Genomic DNA, 18,224 nt, shown 5'->3' with positions numbered 1-18,224 from the left:
GGCCATCACCAGACCCGGGGCAGGTCGAGCAGGCGGCCATCACCAGACCCGGGGCAGGTCGAGCAGGCGGCCATCACCAGACCCGGGGCAGGTCGAGCAGGCGGCCATCACCAGACCCGGGGCAGGTCGAGCAGGCGGCCATCACCAGACCCGGGGCAGGTCGAGCAGGCGGCCATCACCAGACCCGGGGCAGGTCGAGCAGGCGGCCATCACCAGACCCGGGGCAGGTCGAGCAGGCGGCCATCACCAGACCCGGGGCAGGTCGAGCAGGCGGCCATCACCAGACCCGGGGCAGGTCGAGCAGGCGGCCATCACCAGACCCGGGGCAGGTCGAGCAGGCGGCCATCACCAGACCCGGGGCAGGTCGAGCAGGCGGCCATCACCAGACCCGGGGCAGGTCGAGCAGGCGGCCATCACCAGACCCGGGGCAGGTCGAGCAGGCGGCCATCACCCGACCCGGGGCAGGTCGAGCAGGCGGCCATCACCCGACCCGGGGCAGGTGGAGCAGGCGGCCATCACCCGACCCGGGGCAGGTGGAGCAGGCGGCCATCACCCGACCCGGGGCAGGTGGAGCAGGCGGCCATCACCCGACCCGGGGCAGGTGGAGCAGGCGGCCATCACCCGACCCGGGGCAGGTGGAGCAGGCGGCCATCACCCGACCCGGGGCAGGTGGAGCAGGCGGCCATCACCCGACCCGGGGCAGGTGGAGCAGGCGGCCATCACCCGACCCGGGGCAGGTGGAGCAGGCGGCCATCACCCGACCCGGGGCAGGTGGAGCAGGCGGCCATCACCCGACCCGGGGCAGGTGGAGCAGGCGGCCATCACCCGACCCGGGGCAGGTGGAGCAGGCGGCCATCACCCGACCCGGGGCAGGTGGAGCAGGCGGCCATCACCCGACCCGGGGCAGGTGGAGCAGGCGGCCATCACCCGACCCGGGGCAGGTGGAGCAGGCGGCCATCACCCGACCCGGGGCAGGTGGAGCAGGCGGCCATCACCCGACCCGGGGCAGGTGGAGCAGGCGGCCATCACCCGACCCGGGGCAGGTGGAGCAGGCGGCCATCACCCGACCCGGGGCAGGTGGAGCAGGCGGCCATCACCCGACCCAGGGCAGGTGGAGCAGGCGGCCATCACCCGACCCAGGGCAGGTGGAGCAGGCGGCCATCACCCGACCCAGGGCAGGTGGAGCAGGCGGCCATCACCAGACCCAGGGCAGGTGGAGCAGGCGGCCATCACCAGACCCAGGGCAGGTGGAGCAGGCGGCCATCACCAGACCCAGGGCAGGTGGCGCAGGCGGCCATCACTAGACCCAGGGCAGGTGGAGCAGGCTGCCTTATTATACATTTCAGGTAAAGAAGATAATTCTTACCAAGTCAATGAGGTCACTGAGGTTCTTCTCAATCTGTTGGGGAGGGAGACGCCTCATTAAATCCAAGGCACAGTCCAACTGTTGGTCACTCTGAAACAGAAAGATAAAAAATATAAAATACATCATGATGAAAAGTGCACCAGTAAAGAACAAAATAGCCCAAAACCACTGACTGCAACAAAACAAGAGAAGCAGCGTCACCGCCTGCGCACTCTATGCACAAGGGGCGGCCATCGGTCATCATGGAAGCAGTATCTGGCCCCTTCCCCTCAGTAAACACTGGTTAACACAGGAAGTTCTGATCTTGGTGTTTGCAGGACCCCTCTCTCCAGCATGGGATTAGACAAGGGGTGGTTACTGCAGCATTATCCAGCAGGTGGCGCTGGTCTCCCAATTGAAGCAGCAGAGATAAGAACTGGGATAGTTTGGAATCAGCAATTTGTATAGATGACCCTGGAGCCTGGCAGCGATTACCCACTGACCTGCCAAGAACACACCCCAAAGTGTCTGTACACTGTGCCGCCCGGCTGTCCTTATTTCATCTAATGGAGCGATCATCTTTGGCTGCCGATCTGCTCCGCTGTCAAAAGCCATGGTCTATACAGAGGGACTGGGGGAGCACTTGAAACCACAGCTGGCAAGAGACCTCACCATGCCCCATGTCCACTCCCCTCCACCCCTTACAGTGCTGTGTCCATCCCCCACACAATGCAATGCCCACATCCCACCCTATACAGTGCAGCATTTATGCCCTATGCAGAGTCTGCATGCCTACGCAGGGCAGTGCCTACGCTCCACAGAACAGCACAGCAGGCACCCTGTGCACGTGCTGAGGAATTTCCAAGTCCCATCCAGTGCCCATACCTCACACATGGCACAAGCTATGCATGGGAGACTGGTGCATCCTTTAAATGTGCACCCCCTGCGGAGGCAGAGTGACTGACAGTGCATGTGTCTTCTATTGCTTTGCTACCTATGCGTCGGCACAAGTTAAACAGAAAGCACCCTGCGAGTGCCAGGCGGCGGGCATAGGTAGAAATGGCTGAAACCGGAAAGCCTCTGAAATACTGGGGGAGGCCAGAAAAAAAGGAGACTCCAGGAATACCACCCCACACAGCACAGCAATTAATAAATAAAATTATTCTGCAGTCACATCCGGATCTGCATTCACAATTCTGCTGGCCTTTACGTGCATTGTAGGAATCATTTTCAGGCACATCCTGGCAATATTCAGTGACCCAAATAACACACACTATCCAAGGTTAAACCCAACATCAGGAATCCACTACAATATCGCGCAGATGATGAACATGCACCGCGCAGATGATGAACATGCACCGCGCAGATGATGAACATGCACCGCGCAGATGCTGGGAGATAAGAGGCCCTGCAGCCTGACAGCCAGTGCAGAACAAAGGCTGCCGCTTTGAATGTGACTGGAGAATCAGATGTGTCAGGTTAGAGAGCATTTCATGTAGCTTTACCCCGATCAAAAGTGGAAGTAAAACGGACAAAAGGTCACGAACTGGGAGGAACGAAAGCAGGAAATTCAGAAAATATATAACAAGCTGCAAAAAAAAAAAAAAAAAGGGGGAACTGCACAGCAGAAACTAATGGAACATGGGCAATAAAGAAACCCAGAGACACGAAAAGTGGTACTGTGCAGTGTATATATATATATACAGAATAAGAGCAGATACTGAGGATTACACCCAGTATACAGGACAGGAGAAGTGGTACTGTGCAGTGTCCGTATATACAGAATAAGAGCAGATACTGAGGATTACACCCAGTATACAGGACAGGAGAAGTGGTACTGTGCAGTGTCCATATATACAGAATAAGAGCAGATACTGAGGATTACACCCAGTATACAGGACAGGAGAAGTGGTACTGTGCAGTGTCCATATATACAGAATAAGAGCAGATACTGAGGATTACACCCGGTATACAGGACAGAAGAAGTGGTACTGTGCAGTGTCTGTATATACAGAATAAGAGCAGATACAGAGGATTACACCCAGTATACAGGACAGGAGAAGTGGTACTGTGCAGTGTCCATATATACAGAATAAGAGCAGATACTGAGGATTACACCCAGTATACAGGACAGGAGAAGTGGTACTGTGCAGTGTCCATATATACAGAATAAGAGCAGATACTGAGGATTACACCCAGTATACAGAACAGGAGAAGTGGTACTGTGCAGTGTCCATATATATACAGAATAAGAGCAGATACTGAGGATTACACCCAGTATACAGGACAGGAGAAGTGGTACTGTGCAGTGTCCATATATATACAGAATAAGAGCAGATACTGAGGATTACACCCAGTATACAGGACAGGAGAAGTGGTACTGTGCAGTGTATATATATACAGAATAAGAGCAGATACTGAGGATTACACCCAGTATACAGGACAGAAGAAGTGGTACTGTGCAGTGTCCATATATACAGAATAAGAGCAGATACTGAGGATTACACCCAGTATACAGGACAGGAGAAGAAGTGGTACTGTGCAGTGTCCATATATACAGAATAAGAGCAGACGATTGAGGATTACACCCAGTATACAGGACAGGAGAAGAAGTGGTACTGTGCAGTGTCCATATATACAGAATAAGAGCAGACGATTGAGGATTACACCCAGTATACAGGACAGGAGAAGAAGTGGTACTGTGCAGTGTCCATATATACAGAATAAGAGCAGACGATTGAGGATTACACCCAGTATACAGGACAGGAGAAGTGGTACTGTGCAGTGTCTATATATACAGAATAAGAGCAGATACAGAGGATTACACCCAGTATACAGGACAGGAGAAGTGGTACTGTGCAGTGTCCATATATACAGAATAAGAGCAGATACTGAAGATTACACCCAGTACACAGGACAGGAGAAGTGGTACTGTGCAGTGTATATATATACAGAATAAGAGCAGATACTGAGGATTACACCCGGTATACAGGACAGGAGAAGTGGTACTGTGCAGTGTCCATATATACAGAATAAGAGCAGATACTGAAGATTACACCCAGTACACAGGACAGGAGAAGTGGTACTGTGCAGTGTATATATATACAGAATAAGAGCAGATACTGAGGATTACACCCGGTATACAGAACAGGAGAAGTGGTACTGTGCAGAGTCCATATATACAGAATAAGAGCAGATACTGAAGATTACACCCAGTACACAGGACAGGAGAAGTGGTACTGTGCAGTGTATATATATATACAGAATAAGAGCAGATACTGAGGATTACACCCGGTATACAGGACAGGAGAAGTGGTACTGTGCAGTGTCCGTATATACAGAATAAGAGCAGACACTGAGGATTACACCCAGTATACAGGACAGGAGAAGTGGTACTGTGCAGAGTCCATATATACAGAATAAGAGCAGATACTGAGGATTACACCCAGTGTACAGGACAGGAGAAGTGGTACTGTGCAGTGTCCATATATACAGAATAAGAGCAGATACTGAAGATTACACCCAGTACACAGGACAGGAGAAGTGGTACTGTGCAGTGTCCATATATACAGAATAAGAGCAGATACTGAGGATTACACCCAAGATACAGGACAGGAGAAGTGGTACTGTGCAGTGTATATATATACAGAATAAGAGCAGATACTGAGGATTACACCCGGTATACAGAACAGGAGAAGTGGTACTGTGCAGAGTCCATATATACAGAATAAGAGCAGATACTGAGGATTACACCCGGTACACAGGACAGGAGAAGTGGTACTGTGCAGTGTCCATATATACAGAATAAGAGCAGATACTGAGGATTACACCCGGTATACAGGACAGGAGAAGTGGTACTGTGCAGTGTCCATATATACAGAATAAGAACAGATACTGAGGATTACACCCAGTATACAGGACAGAAGAAGTGGTACTGTGCAGTGTCCTTATATACAGGATAAGAGCAGATACTGAGGATTACACCCAGTATACAGGACAGGAGAGGTGGTACTGTGCAGTGTATGTATATATATAATAAGAGCAGATACTGAGGATTACACCCAGTATACAGGACAGGAGAAGTGGTACTGTGCAGTGTCCATATATACAGAATAAGAGCAGATACTGAGGATTACACCCAGTATACAGGACAGGAGAAGTGGTACTGTGCAGTGTCCATATATACAGAATAAGAGCAGATACTGAGGATTACACCCAGTATACAGGACAGGAGAAGTGGTACTGTGCAGTGTATATATATACAGAATAAGAGCAGATACTGAGGATTACACCCGGTATACAGAACAGGAGAAGTGGTACTGTGCAGTGTCCATATATACAGAATAAGAGCAGATACTGAGGATTACACCCAGTGTACAGGATAGAAGTCTATAGACAGATGTGTACTGAGCAGTATTGAAGAATCTGTACAGTAATAAGGGAGAGCAGCTGTTACAGTGTATCGGTGCAGGGTGTACTGAATCCCTGCAGGAATGTAAATACACTGCGGTGATGGACAGGAACGCTCACATTTAACGTTACTTAACAAGGGTTCTGAGTGAGATTTCCCATAGACAGAGCTGTATACAGGGGGCAGATACCAGGATCGGAGCAGCAGAGATGTATACAGGGGGCAGACACCAGGATCGGAGCAGCAGAGATGTATACAGGGGGCAGATACCAGGATCGGAGCAGCAGAGATGTATACAGGGGGCAGACACCAGGATCGGAGCAGCAGAGATGTATACAGGGGGCAGACACCAGGATCGGAGCAGCAGAGATGTATACAGGGGGCAGACACCAGGATCGGAGCAGCAGATCTGTATACAGGGGGCAGACACCAGGATCGGAGCAGCAGAGCTGTATACAGGGGGCAGACACCAGGATCGGAGCAGCAGATCTGTATACAGGGGGCAGACACCAGGATCGGAGCAGCAGATCTGTATACAGGGGGCAGACACCAGGATCGGAGCAGCAGATCTGTATACAGGGGGCAGACACCAGGATCGGAGCAGCAGAGCTGTATACAGGGGGCAGACACCAGGATCGGAGCATCAGATCTGTATACAGGGGGCAGACACCAGGATCGGAGCAGCAGATCTGTATACAGGGGGCAGACACCAGGATCGGAGCAGCAGATCTGTATACAGGGGGCAGACACCAGGATCGGAGCAGCAGAGATGTATACAGGGGGCAGACACCAGGATCGGAGCAGCAGAGATGTATACAGGGGGCAGACACCAGGATCGGAGCAGCAGATCTGTATACAGGGGGCAGACACCAGGATCGGAGCAGCAGATCTGTATACAGGGGGCAGACACCAGGATCGGAGCAGCAGAGATGTATACAGGGGGCAGACACCAGGATCGGAGCAGCAGAGATGTATACAGGGGGCAGACACCAGGATCGGAGCAGCAGAGATGTATACAGGGGGCAGACACCAGGATCGGAGCAGCAGATCTGTATACAGGGGGCAGACACCAGGATCGGAGCAGCAGAGCTGTATACAGGGGGCAGACACCAGGATCGGAGCATCAGAGATGTATACAGGGGGCAGACACCAGGATCGGAGCAGCAGAGCTGTATACAGGGGGCAGACACCAGGATCGGAGCATCAGATCTGTATACAGGGGGCAGACACCAGGATCGGAGCAGCAGATCTGTATACAGGGGGCAGACACCAGGATCGGAGCAGCAGATCTGTATACAGGGGGCAGACACCAGGATCGGAGCAGCAGATCTGTATACAGGGGGCAGACACCAGGATCGGAGCAGCAGAGATGTATACAGGGGGCAGACACCAGGATCGGAGCAGCAGAGATGTATACAGGGGGCAGACACCAGGATCGGAGCAGCAGAGATGTATACAGGGGGCAGACACCAGGATCGGAGCAGCAGATCTGTATACAGGGGGCAGACACCAGGATCGGAGCAGCAGATCTGTATACAGGGGGCAGACACCAGGATCGGAGCAGCAGAGATGTATACAGGGGGCAGACACCAGGATCGGAGCAGCAGAGATGTATACAGGGGGCAGACACCAGGATCGGAGCAGCAGAGATGTATACAGGGGGCAGACACCAGGATCGGAGCAGCAGATCTGTATACAGGGGGCAGACACCAGGATCGGAGCAGCAGAGATGTATACAGGGGGCAGACACCAGGATCGGAGCAGCAGAGATGTATACAGGGGGCAGACACCAGGATCGGAGCAGCAGAGATGTATACAGGGGGCAGACACCAGGATCGGAGCAGCAGAGCTGTATACAGGGGGCAGACACCAGGATCGGAGCAGCAGAGCTGTATACAGGGGGCAGACACCAGGATCGGAGCAGCAGAGATGTATACAGGGGGCAGACACCAGGATCGGAGCAGCAGAGATGTATACAGGGGGCAGACACCAGGATCGGAGCAGCAGAGATGTATACAGGGGGCAGATACCAGGATCGGAGCAGCAGAGATGTATACAGGGGGCAGACACCAGGATCGGAGCAGCAGAGCTGTATACAGGGGGCAGACACCAGGATCGGAGCAGCAGAGATGTATACAGGGGGCAGACACCAGGATCGGAGCAGCAGAGATGTATACAGGGGGCAGTTACAAGGTGCAGAGCTCTGGACACAGCTGCTCATGGACAGCCCCAGGTTATGTCAGAGCACCGGGGGGAGGTCAGCGGAGCCCCCTGCCTCTTCCACGTGCACCGCGGGTGTTTATCTTACTGACGGGATGTTTATATCTCCAAAACATCATTTTTCTCCCCTTGTTAAAGGCAGCGAGGAAATCTTGACTTTCCTTTCATCCGCTGCCAATCCCCTCCGTGATGGGGTGGGCAGGACGCCTTGCTGCGAGCAATATGCGTTTTGGATGCTTTTCTGCATCCTGGCTGGACACGCTCTCCGCGGTCAGCAGCTGGGAACCATATACCGCAGTGACGCCAGCCGTTTCCCGACTGTCACACACAGAAACGGCGACCCCGCTGCAGTAAAGAGAAACCCCAGCCGCACTCCATGCAGGCTTCTATGGGTTTTGCACTTTCATATTGTTCCAGTTTCATTCTTTTCCAGTCACATCCAGAGCTGCTTTCAAATGTCTGAGGGAGGCCCATTAAAGCAGAAAGTGGTATTTTCTCCACTCCACTACCAGTCAGCTCCCATAATGCCCTGCTCAATGGGTTAAAAGAAATCAAATTGTAAATGCAGCTCTGGATGTGACTGGAGTATAAACCATGATATGGCTCCAGATCAGTGCAGTATAACTAAAGTGCAGGATTTGTTGAACTTTATATGCAGTTTTTAAAAAAAACGTCAGTTTCTGTTTCTGGGTAAGCTGGGTGACACATTATGACGGGCACATCATTTCCAGCTTTCCCAGGCCCCTGAGTAGTAAATCCGCCCCATCATCCCTCAGTACAGGTGACACCTCTGCATAGGACGCTGTACTGGAGGCTATACTGGTCCCCAGTCACAATGGTGAGCCTTTACTGGGTTTACAACGGCTGATACCAGAGAACACCAGACTGCAGAGGACAGCCCACAGTGTGGCATGGCTTAAGGACCAGGGTTTCCAGGGTAAGTGCCGCAGTCCGCCCGTACAAGATGTTCTGCTCATACATCGGGAATCTCATTATAAACTGTGAAGCCGCATTAAAGGGGTCCGCAAAGGCAGTAGGCAGAACTGGGGGCAACTCTCTCATACACACCCCTTTTACAATTCGGCTTCAGTCGTGTTTAAGGATGGCACCAGACGTGACTCCCCGCGGTGCCTCCCACTCGGCCTGGGATGGCTGATGGTGGAATGTGCTGAGGCACAGAATAGCAGAGCCGGTCAGGTATCAGGTTGTCCTCCAGCTCTGGTCAGCAGTGAAAGCTGAGAGGTGGCAGCTCCCTGGTATGTGGCTTCTCTGTCCCCCGGGGCTGTGGGGGCAGAAGATACAGTGCCCGCCATGGTCACCATTTGTCCAGTGCCTCAGTGAGGCGGCCATCATTTTGCCCCAGTGCCTCAGTGAAGCGGCCATTATATTGCCCCAGTGATGCGGCCATTATCTTGTGCTGTGCCTCAGTGAGGTAGTCATTCCTTTCCGCTGTGCCTCAGTGAGGTAGTCATTCCTTTCCGCTGTGCCTCAGTGAGGTGGCCATTTTCCATTTGCAACTGTGAGGAAGCGTGGCAGGTATTGCTACCATCCTCTCTACTATATGTGCAGGAGACCCAGGTGCTGTGACCTCAGTGAGGCACCATGTGCCTCGTGCCTCCAAACGGTCTAATTCTAACTGAAGATGCCGTCTGGATACGGATTTCATGGTCACACAGATAGGACAGCGACTAATGATAAAAGCAGAGCGGACGGCTTAGGTGGTAATCCCATTAACCCTGCTCTTCTCACGAGGGTCATTCTACGCCCACTCAGCCCATAGCACGGCATAAATCCTGCGACCGCCTGCCGTTGCTGTACGGGGGTCCAGGTCACCCCCCCCCCCAAGATTCGAGAACAATGACTGGTACACAATCTACTGTTCTCTGTTATCAGCCACTGCAGGCGGGATCGGCTGACCGTCTAATGTAGGAACCTCCGGCACCCCAGCTTCCCCCGAAACTACAACTCCCAGAATCCGCCTTTAACTTCTGTAAGAGTTACAAGAACAGCCAAGAAGTAGTGCATGCTGGGACTTGTAGTTTTCAACAGCAGCCGGATTGCCAAAGATTGCCGATCCCCGGTCTAATGTGTACTCTCCCCCTATAGCAGATGTGCGGGGATCAGGCAGTTGGATTACAACATGCTCAATCCTTGTGTCCCTGGAGTGATAAGCCCCTAACCAGATCAGCTGCTTTCTCCCCTCTCCCATTCACACGCATGCAGCTCCTCTGAACCGAGTATGCATGTGCATGGAGGGAAGACACAGAAGTCTGCCAGTGCTGACAGTTGGTATAGCCGCCGGCTTAAAGGGGTTGTTCCATCTGGACCCTTTTATGACCGAGATCAGAATAAAAGTGAGTCACTCTGATACGTTTTACATGACACCCGGGATTTTAGAACATTGCCCTATGTGCCATCACAGACAGGGCCTGAGTCAGCAGAGTGTGATCATATGGGCCAAATGGCCACGCCCAGGAGACTGCACATGGCCACGCCCAGGAGACTGCACATGGCCACGCCCAGGAGACTGCACATGGCCACGCCCAGGAGACTGCACATGGCCACGCCCAGGAGACTGCACATGGCCACGCCCAGGAGACTGCACATGGCCACGCCCAGGAGACTGCACATGGCCACGCCCAGGAGACTGCACATGGCCACGCCCAGGAGACTGCACATGGCCACGCCGACATCGCCTTCAGTCACCCAAACTCTGCTACACGTGGGCCAAACCGAACACAGAGTTATTGAACTCTAACGGCAAACCCTCAGTCACATGCCTCCTACTCTATTCACATCCGGAGCTGCATTCCAAAATTCTGCTGTCACACAGAGTTAGTCACCATGGTGGAGACCCAGTCCCTTTGCAGCAATCTGGGGCTTTATATTGTATTGGAGGCCATATTCCTTGCAAATCCGACTACAGTATAGTGCTGGGCGTGACATATCTTCCCACAATGCACAGCGGCAGACCCAGACGCAGCAAGGAAGGGATATCCCAGAGCAATCATGTACTGTGACACAAGCCGGAACCAGCAGGGGAAAGCCCTGCAAACTAGGAGCCAGCAGGTAACCGGAAAAATCACGAATGCAGCTTTGGAGGTGACTGGAGTAGAAGACGATGAAGAAGCAGCGTCATTACTTTTCCCACAATGTGTGTCCCAAGTTTTGGGATGTGAAGCCCATGCAACCCCTGACCTATTAAGAGAGAGTAGAAGAATGGATAAAACAGCTTTAGAGGTGACTGGAGTAGAAGAGGTGATGTCCCTGAAGACTTTTTTTTTTTTTTAAACCAACAGCGTCATTACAATTACCATGATGCACTACAGGGCTAACAACTCGAGACGTCAAGCCCTGCAACCTCTGAGCTAATAAAAGACCAGAAGAATGGTGAATGCAGCTTTGGAGGTGACTGGAGTAGAAGAAGTGACGTCCTTTTGTGACTTATATTTTTTTTAAATCAATAGTGTCATAACATTTCCCACAATCCAATGCATAAGCCTCGAGGTGTGAAGCCCTGCAACCTCGAACAGTGAATGCAGCTTTGGAGGTGACTAGAGCCTCCTCCCAGTATAATATGGATAAAATGATACAATTATTAGATTATGGATCAGTACACAGCTGATGCGTCCTCGCCGGCCTCATTAGGACTCCATCGCCGCGGTGTCAGAGAAAACTGCCGGGGAAAATTCCCAGGAGTCCGTTACCCCCGAGTGACGAAAGATGCAAATTCACAGAAAAAGCAGAAGAGGAAATGGCCCTGCAGCAAATGCAGAAACGGTGCAAAATCTGAGCACAGGAGGTCACCCTGTAATCCGGCATCTGGTAATCCGGCCCAGTACTGCAGGCTGCTCTAGAGCAGGAGATACTGTGCAAAATCTGAGCACAGGCTGTCACCCTGTAATCCGGCATCTGGTAATCCGGCCCAGTACTGCAGGCTGCTCTAGAGCAGGAGAAACTGTGCAAAATCTGAGCACAGGAGGTTATCCTGTAATCCGGCATCTGGTAATCCAGCCCAGTACTGCAGGCTGCTCTAGAGCAGGAGAAACTGCAAAATCTGGGCACAGGCTGTCACCCTGTAATCCGGCATCTGGTAATCCGGCCCAGTACTGCAGGCTGCTCTAGAGCAGGAGATACTGTGCAAAATCTGAGCACAGGCTGTCACCCTGTAATCCGGCATCTGGTAATCGTCGAAATCAACGCAGAGAGCATCCTTAGCGGTTACCAATGTGGAAAAGGCACCAAACTCTGCATCAAAAAGACACATGGGGGGTGGGGCTGTCTTGCTGAAATTCTCTGCGTGGATTCAAAACCCGCATTCCGGATTTGCAGAGTTGATGCAGTTTTGAAAAAGGTGAAATCCGCACAAAAAAAAAAAAAAAAAAAAAAAAAACGCACAAAACTTACACTGCAGATTTCCAAATCCACACAGCAGCTCAGTGTCCACATGGAGTTAAAAAACAAATGGGGTCATTTATTAAGACTGGAGATTTAGACGCCAGTCTTAGTACCCCAGTGCTGGCGGTGGATGCGCCGAAGTTATATAGAAGTGTCGGCATCTACATAACTTTGGTGCATGATCCGCTGGCGGACACCAAGCTCAAAACGACGCCAGCTCCCAAAAAGCGTAGAAAAGGATATAGGAGACGGGCCTACCTGCCCTCTTATACGCCCACGCCACACACCCTTTTTCGGCACTGGCGTGAGCGGCGTAAATCTAATCATAAATAACCCCCAAAGTGTACATGAGATTGGTCCTATTTCATACACTTTGCTGGTAGATCCTCACGAAAATCTGCGCGTCTAATGCACCGTGTGAATACGCACCCTGAGGGGAAGAAACGCTGCAGATCTGCCTCCACGGAATTGTGGGTGGATGATCCGCAGCATTTACTGCAGCAACAAAGTGGATGACGTTTTACAAATCTTCTCCACGCTGTGGGGAAAAATTAAATAAAAAAAATAACGCAGCGGATTTGAAACCCGCATTGCGTCCGTCTATACTGCAGATGGATTTCTCCCTTTGCAATGCATTGGGTGAAACCGCAGCAAAGCCACATGTAACTTTGGAAATCTGCATGCAACATGTTCCAAGGTAATGGGGGGGGGGGGAGGCCGTTAAAAAAAACAATAAAAAAAAAAACGGATACACTGTCATGGCCTTTTTACATCAATTTCCTGGCCGCCTATCTGTTTTTAGTGTCTGTTTCTCAACCATTTTGCATCTGTTTTTAAGACCCGTTAAAAACGGATGAACGCCAGATGGCATATATAATGCCCCCCACCCTTTGTAGTACTAACAAACCCAAAATAAAAAACAATACCCACCCGCCAGGCGTGGCTGGAAACAATTGCTCTGCACTGGAGGCAGCAGGACCTGATGCTCCCAGCCTGATCATGTGACGTCAGGTCCTGCTGCCTTCAGTGCTGAGAAAGCTTTCCTGTGCGTCCCTGTGGAAAGGTGTTTTTTTTTTATATAGCATACCCGTTTTTAATGGGCATTATACAGGTGCAATTCTGTCTAAAAGGCCGCTTAACATGGTCCCGCTGATTTCAATGGGGTCCGTCTGGCCGTCAAAACGTTATATTTTTGGACATCCATTACTCACTGGCCATGTGAACGGCCCTATAGACTGTAATGGTGCAAGCAGTCGAGTCCTGTCTGACAGTCTGGTTGCTAGGGAAACATTAAATTTACCAATAAAATTAACATTCCCTAGCAACCGGCTTTCAGCCCCTGTATGAACTGGCACAGAAGGGCCAACGAGGCTCAGACCTCACTCTCCTCCAGCCATAGTAATCAGTCCCCCTGCGCCCGCCTGTTCCCCACCTTCCCGACGTGCGAGCTGCCATTCGGGCACCGTCTCTATTTTTGGCGGCTCATTATGGAAAGAGTCAGGAAGCTGCAGAGCGGAGACTGGCGGGTATAGGGTTACAGCAGATGTGAAAGCACTAATGTGACGGAATGCAGAGCCTGAAGCCGCGAGGACGGCACCGCTGCCCGGTAGAGGGGCACCGACCTGTAATCTCAAGATAAGGGTGCATTCACACGACCATATAAATGGATCCGCATCCGTTCCGCAATTTCGTGGAACGGGTGCGGACCCATCCATTTCAATGGGGCCGCAAAAGATGCGGACAGCACACCGTGTGCTATCCGCCTCAGTTGTTCCGTTCCGCGGCCCCGCAAAAAATATGGAGCATGTCCTATTCTTGTCCAAGAATAGGCATTCTCTATGTAGCGCCGGCCATGTGCGGACCGCAAAACACTTACGGTCGTGTGAATTCACCCTTATGCACAGCGGCACCAGGATGAAGCCTCCATAGGTTTACATGTGTAAGCTATCAGGCATCTCGCCAGCAAGGCGGTTCTAGCTAATGACCCCCACACCCCCCCCCCCCATAGCCGCGGCCCAAGTGTCACGCAAAACGCGCTGAGTATTTGCTCAACTTGAAACCTTCTCGCTCCAACGACAGTGAATGGGTCCGAGGCGGTCGAGCAACTCGCCACACGCAGGGAAAGTTGTGCGACTCGAATTGCCCGACAGTCGCGTCAAGCGACGCCTGTGTCCGCAAGGTACGATGCTACAAAATTCCGCAATCCGCTTCCTTACAAAGAGCGGAATTGCACTTTAAGTGTTTTCCTAAATAAACATGGGCTTGTGTCTACGGCCCTACGCTGCCCGCGTGACCCTGGCGACTCCGTCTTGCTTACCGTAACGGGACACCAGTAATAAAGGGGTATGTTTCTGCCAGTCCGACCCAGTGACGGGGAATACAACGGATCAGGACACGTGCCATCTGCAAGCAGTACATTCGCCTGCCATGTGACGGTGCACGTACTGCTATATGGCGACAGTATTCCACGAGAAAAAATAAAAAATATAACTATCTTGGCTAGAAATTATTGGTAAAAAAAAAGAAGTGGCGCAATACGTTAACGAGCAATGTGAAGGCGATGCAATCGCACGCACAGACTCCGGGAGGAGGAAGCGAGCGCCACGAAGCAGGAATGTCCCGCATGGAGCCGGGGACTGCAGACAGGACCAGACATGCAGCAGGACGCATGCCCCCCAGCTTCTTCTAGGAGGAAGCACTGTGCCCGCCGCTGCCCACATCCTACTCGGCAGGAAGTTACCATACACTGCACCCGCGTTCTCAGCGAAACCAGCCCTGAGCAGAACCTAAAGAGTCCTGGACTCCAAAACCGTGTATACATCAGAGGGGCCGAGTCACTAACCAGTCCCCTCTGCATCAGCAGATATTACAGCTTCACCGGTCTCAAAATCCCTGCTGGCTGTCAGTGAACAGAAACACTCTGGTTTACATCCAAAGCAGAGAATTTGGACAGACCTAGTACTTCTCCCAGCTGAGGGTTTGTTACAATTGTATCCAGTCTAGACAATTCTCTGTCAGCTAAACAAACCACCAGTGCAAATCTCCCTGCTGCCCTGATGGTTTGTTACAATGTTTCTGCGCAGTGGGGTGGGCAACCTGCGGCACTCCAGCTGATGTGAAACTACAATTCCCAGCATGCTCCATCTATAAGAATTCTGAGAAGAGCAAGTATGCATGCTGGGAGTTGTAGTTTCACAACAGCTGGAGTAGGGCTACAACGATTACTCAATGTAATCGAGTCAAAAAAATCCTTTTTCGTTTAAATCACGTGACCACGGAGCGGGAGTGCAGTGAAGCCTCTCACCGCTCCGTGGCCTCCCTGGAGCCTCTGCTGGAGTGTCTGTTGCGGCAGTACCGGGGCTCAGTCGTGGTGCGGGAGCAAGCGCAGTGTGTGCTGCGGTGCCCGGGATGTGGCGGCCTTCTGCTGGCCCTGTATGCGGGGAGAGCCCAGAAAGCACTGCCAGCTGTGCCAGGGGTACATGGCCCCGGCCCGCCAGACCTGTGTGCAGCACAGAAAGCTGGACGACAAGTGTGTGCCCGGGAAGAGCTGGCAGCACCGGGATATCGCCGAGCTGCTGGAGGCCAGGGAGCACCAGGAGGCATTGGCAAGGATCTGCTCCACCATAGACAGAGGTAGGCAGCCTGCTGCCCATAGAGATCTGTGCCCGGGAAAGCTGGGTGGCAGCAGCACTAGGCTCTCCAAGGCTCCTGAATGCCAACACTATGGTACTACTGCTGTGACTACAGGGGAGCAGTGGGGGGACCCCTGTGCAGTGACTAGTGGGGGGACCCCTGTGCAGTGACTAGTGGGGGGACCCCTGTGCAGTGACTAGTGGGGAGCAGCGAGGTAGTGACCCCTGCACGGTAACTACAGGGGAGTACATGGCATCTGATGGCACTGGGGTGGGTAGAGCTGATGGCACCGGGTGGGGAGAGCTGAAGGCACTGGGGGGATTGAAGGGTGTTGGGGACTGATGGCAGGGGGTCTGGTGAGTTTTTTTTAAAGGAAAACAGTTAATTCATTCATTTTTTTCTTATTAGATTACTCGATTAATCGTAAAAATAAAATCGGTAGAATACTCGATTACTAAAATAATCGTTTACTGCAGCCCTAAACTGGAGTGCCGCGGCTGCCGCCTTTTGCCCACCTCATACAGTATGAGAGGCTCTCAAGGCCTGAGCAGTTTCCAGCATCTGCATGTAGACAATCATGTTTCCATTCATTGACAGCAAGCATGGAAAAAGGAAACTGAGGGAAAATTGAGTCAGTTAGGATTTTACAAAAAGTTGCACACGCCGTTAGGCCTCATTGACATGACCGCATTTTTGATCCACGTCCGATCTGCATTTTTCTTTTACGGATCACATGTGGACCCATTCATTTCTATGGAGCCGCAAAAAATGCAGATGTCATCCGCGTGCTGTCTGCATCCGCGTGGCCGTGTAGCAAATTATGGAACATGTCCTGTTTATGTCCGCAGGATGCACGTGTCCGGTATCCGGATTTTGCGGATCCACGGTTTGCAGACAGCAAAACACATAAGGTCGTGTGCATGAGGCCTTAAAGGGGTTATCCGACCCCTGAAATGCCCCCCACACACAATGTACTTACCTCGCTCCCCGTCACTGCCTGCCCCCAACGCCAGATGTTTTCATCTGCACAACGGGGGAGAAACAGCGGCGGCCGTCAGAAGCGACTCAAGTGCCGAAGAGCGGGGTAAGTTCATTGTGTGCGAGGGTCCCGCGCATATGGGGGGCGGGGGTACATTTCAAAGCTCGGATAACCCCTTTAAACCCGTGACACCCGTTTAAGCAGAATCACTGCCCGGCGGCGTTCAAGAATGACCAAAAATGAGGAAGTGGCAAAGTGATGGAGAAATTCCTGGCACACTGTTACGGAACAGCCTGCAACGAACTGGCTGATAACATAGGACAACAGCATGCCGGCGAATCCAGTACAGGTAGACATCTGCACTGTTATTGGGTGTGGAGACTCTTACATTACAGGGGGGCCCTGCAGCGGGGGGCCCCACAGAGCCCAGGAATGATAGGGCCCCTGTCCTAACAGCACATGCATGGTCCTAATCAATGGTGGACACAGAGCAGAGGAAATAGTAGAGGGCGCACAGACCCTCTTTGCTCACACTCCGCCTGGTCTCCGCTGTGGATACACCTCAGATGGGAGTACCCCTTTAAAAGATGGTTCTTCCTCATCAAATCTACTCTCAGTACCTCTGCTTGTTGACAGTGAACGGTCACTGGAGAAGAAGCAGTCAAAGAAAAGCGCAGCGCGGTTTTCACCTCAGAGTCTGCGCTGAAAACGGAAGCCGCGCTGTGATTGGTTGCAATGGGCAACAGAGACCGATTGGTTGTGTGTAGCTAGAGACTGAAAGCCCCGGGTGCTTCTAACAGCTGAGGGTTTGTGACAATGTATCAGTTCAGAGCACAACACAGATTTGTGCTGCTGGGCTCAGCGCATAGAGCGAAGCCTGCACTGATACACTGTAACAAAAAGCAGACAACATAACTATTATAGACAATACAAGCAGGAGAGCACAGGCAATAAGGCCAGACACCACAGCAGATGAGCGTCAGCTCACCTGCCCACTGTGACCCACCAACACAGGGTAACAGGCGGCACGTGAGGCACAGCAGGTATATTACGACCCCCTGCCCTACATATAGATAAACAGTGTTATACAGAGGTCCTGGTCTGTATATAGGGGCAGTCTGGTGTACAGGGCGTTATACAGAGGTCCTGGTCTGTATATAGGGGCAGTCTGGTGTACAGGGCGTTATACAGAGGTCCTGGTCTGTATATAGGGGCAGTCTGGTGTACAGGGCGTTATA

At 52.2% G+C, this 18,224-nt stretch overlaps 1 protein-coding gene across 2 annotated transcripts in view; it reads right to left on the bottom strand.

Moving 5' to 3' along the window:
- CAPZB (capping actin protein of muscle Z-line subunit beta) overlaps positions 1 to 18,224 on the bottom strand; it is a 38,854-nt gene that overhangs the window by 18,825 nt on the left and 1,805 nt on the right. For both annotated transcript variants that reach the window (XM_040422649.1, XM_040422656.1), the window contains exon 2: positions 1,367 to 1,456. In XM_040422649.1, coding sequence (XP_040278583.1) covers positions 1,367 to 1,456 — 90 coding nt within the window. The remainder of the gene's footprint in view (positions 1 to 1,366; positions 1,457 to 18,224) is intronic.

This window comes from Bufo bufo, chromosome 1 (genome assembly GCF_905171765.1).
Source record: "Bufo bufo chromosome 1, aBufBuf1.1, whole genome shotgun sequence".
Taxonomy (NCBI): Eukaryota; Metazoa; Chordata; class Amphibia; order Anura; family Bufonidae; genus Bufo; species Bufo bufo.
This window is presented reverse-complemented; position numbering and strand designations above follow the sequence as displayed.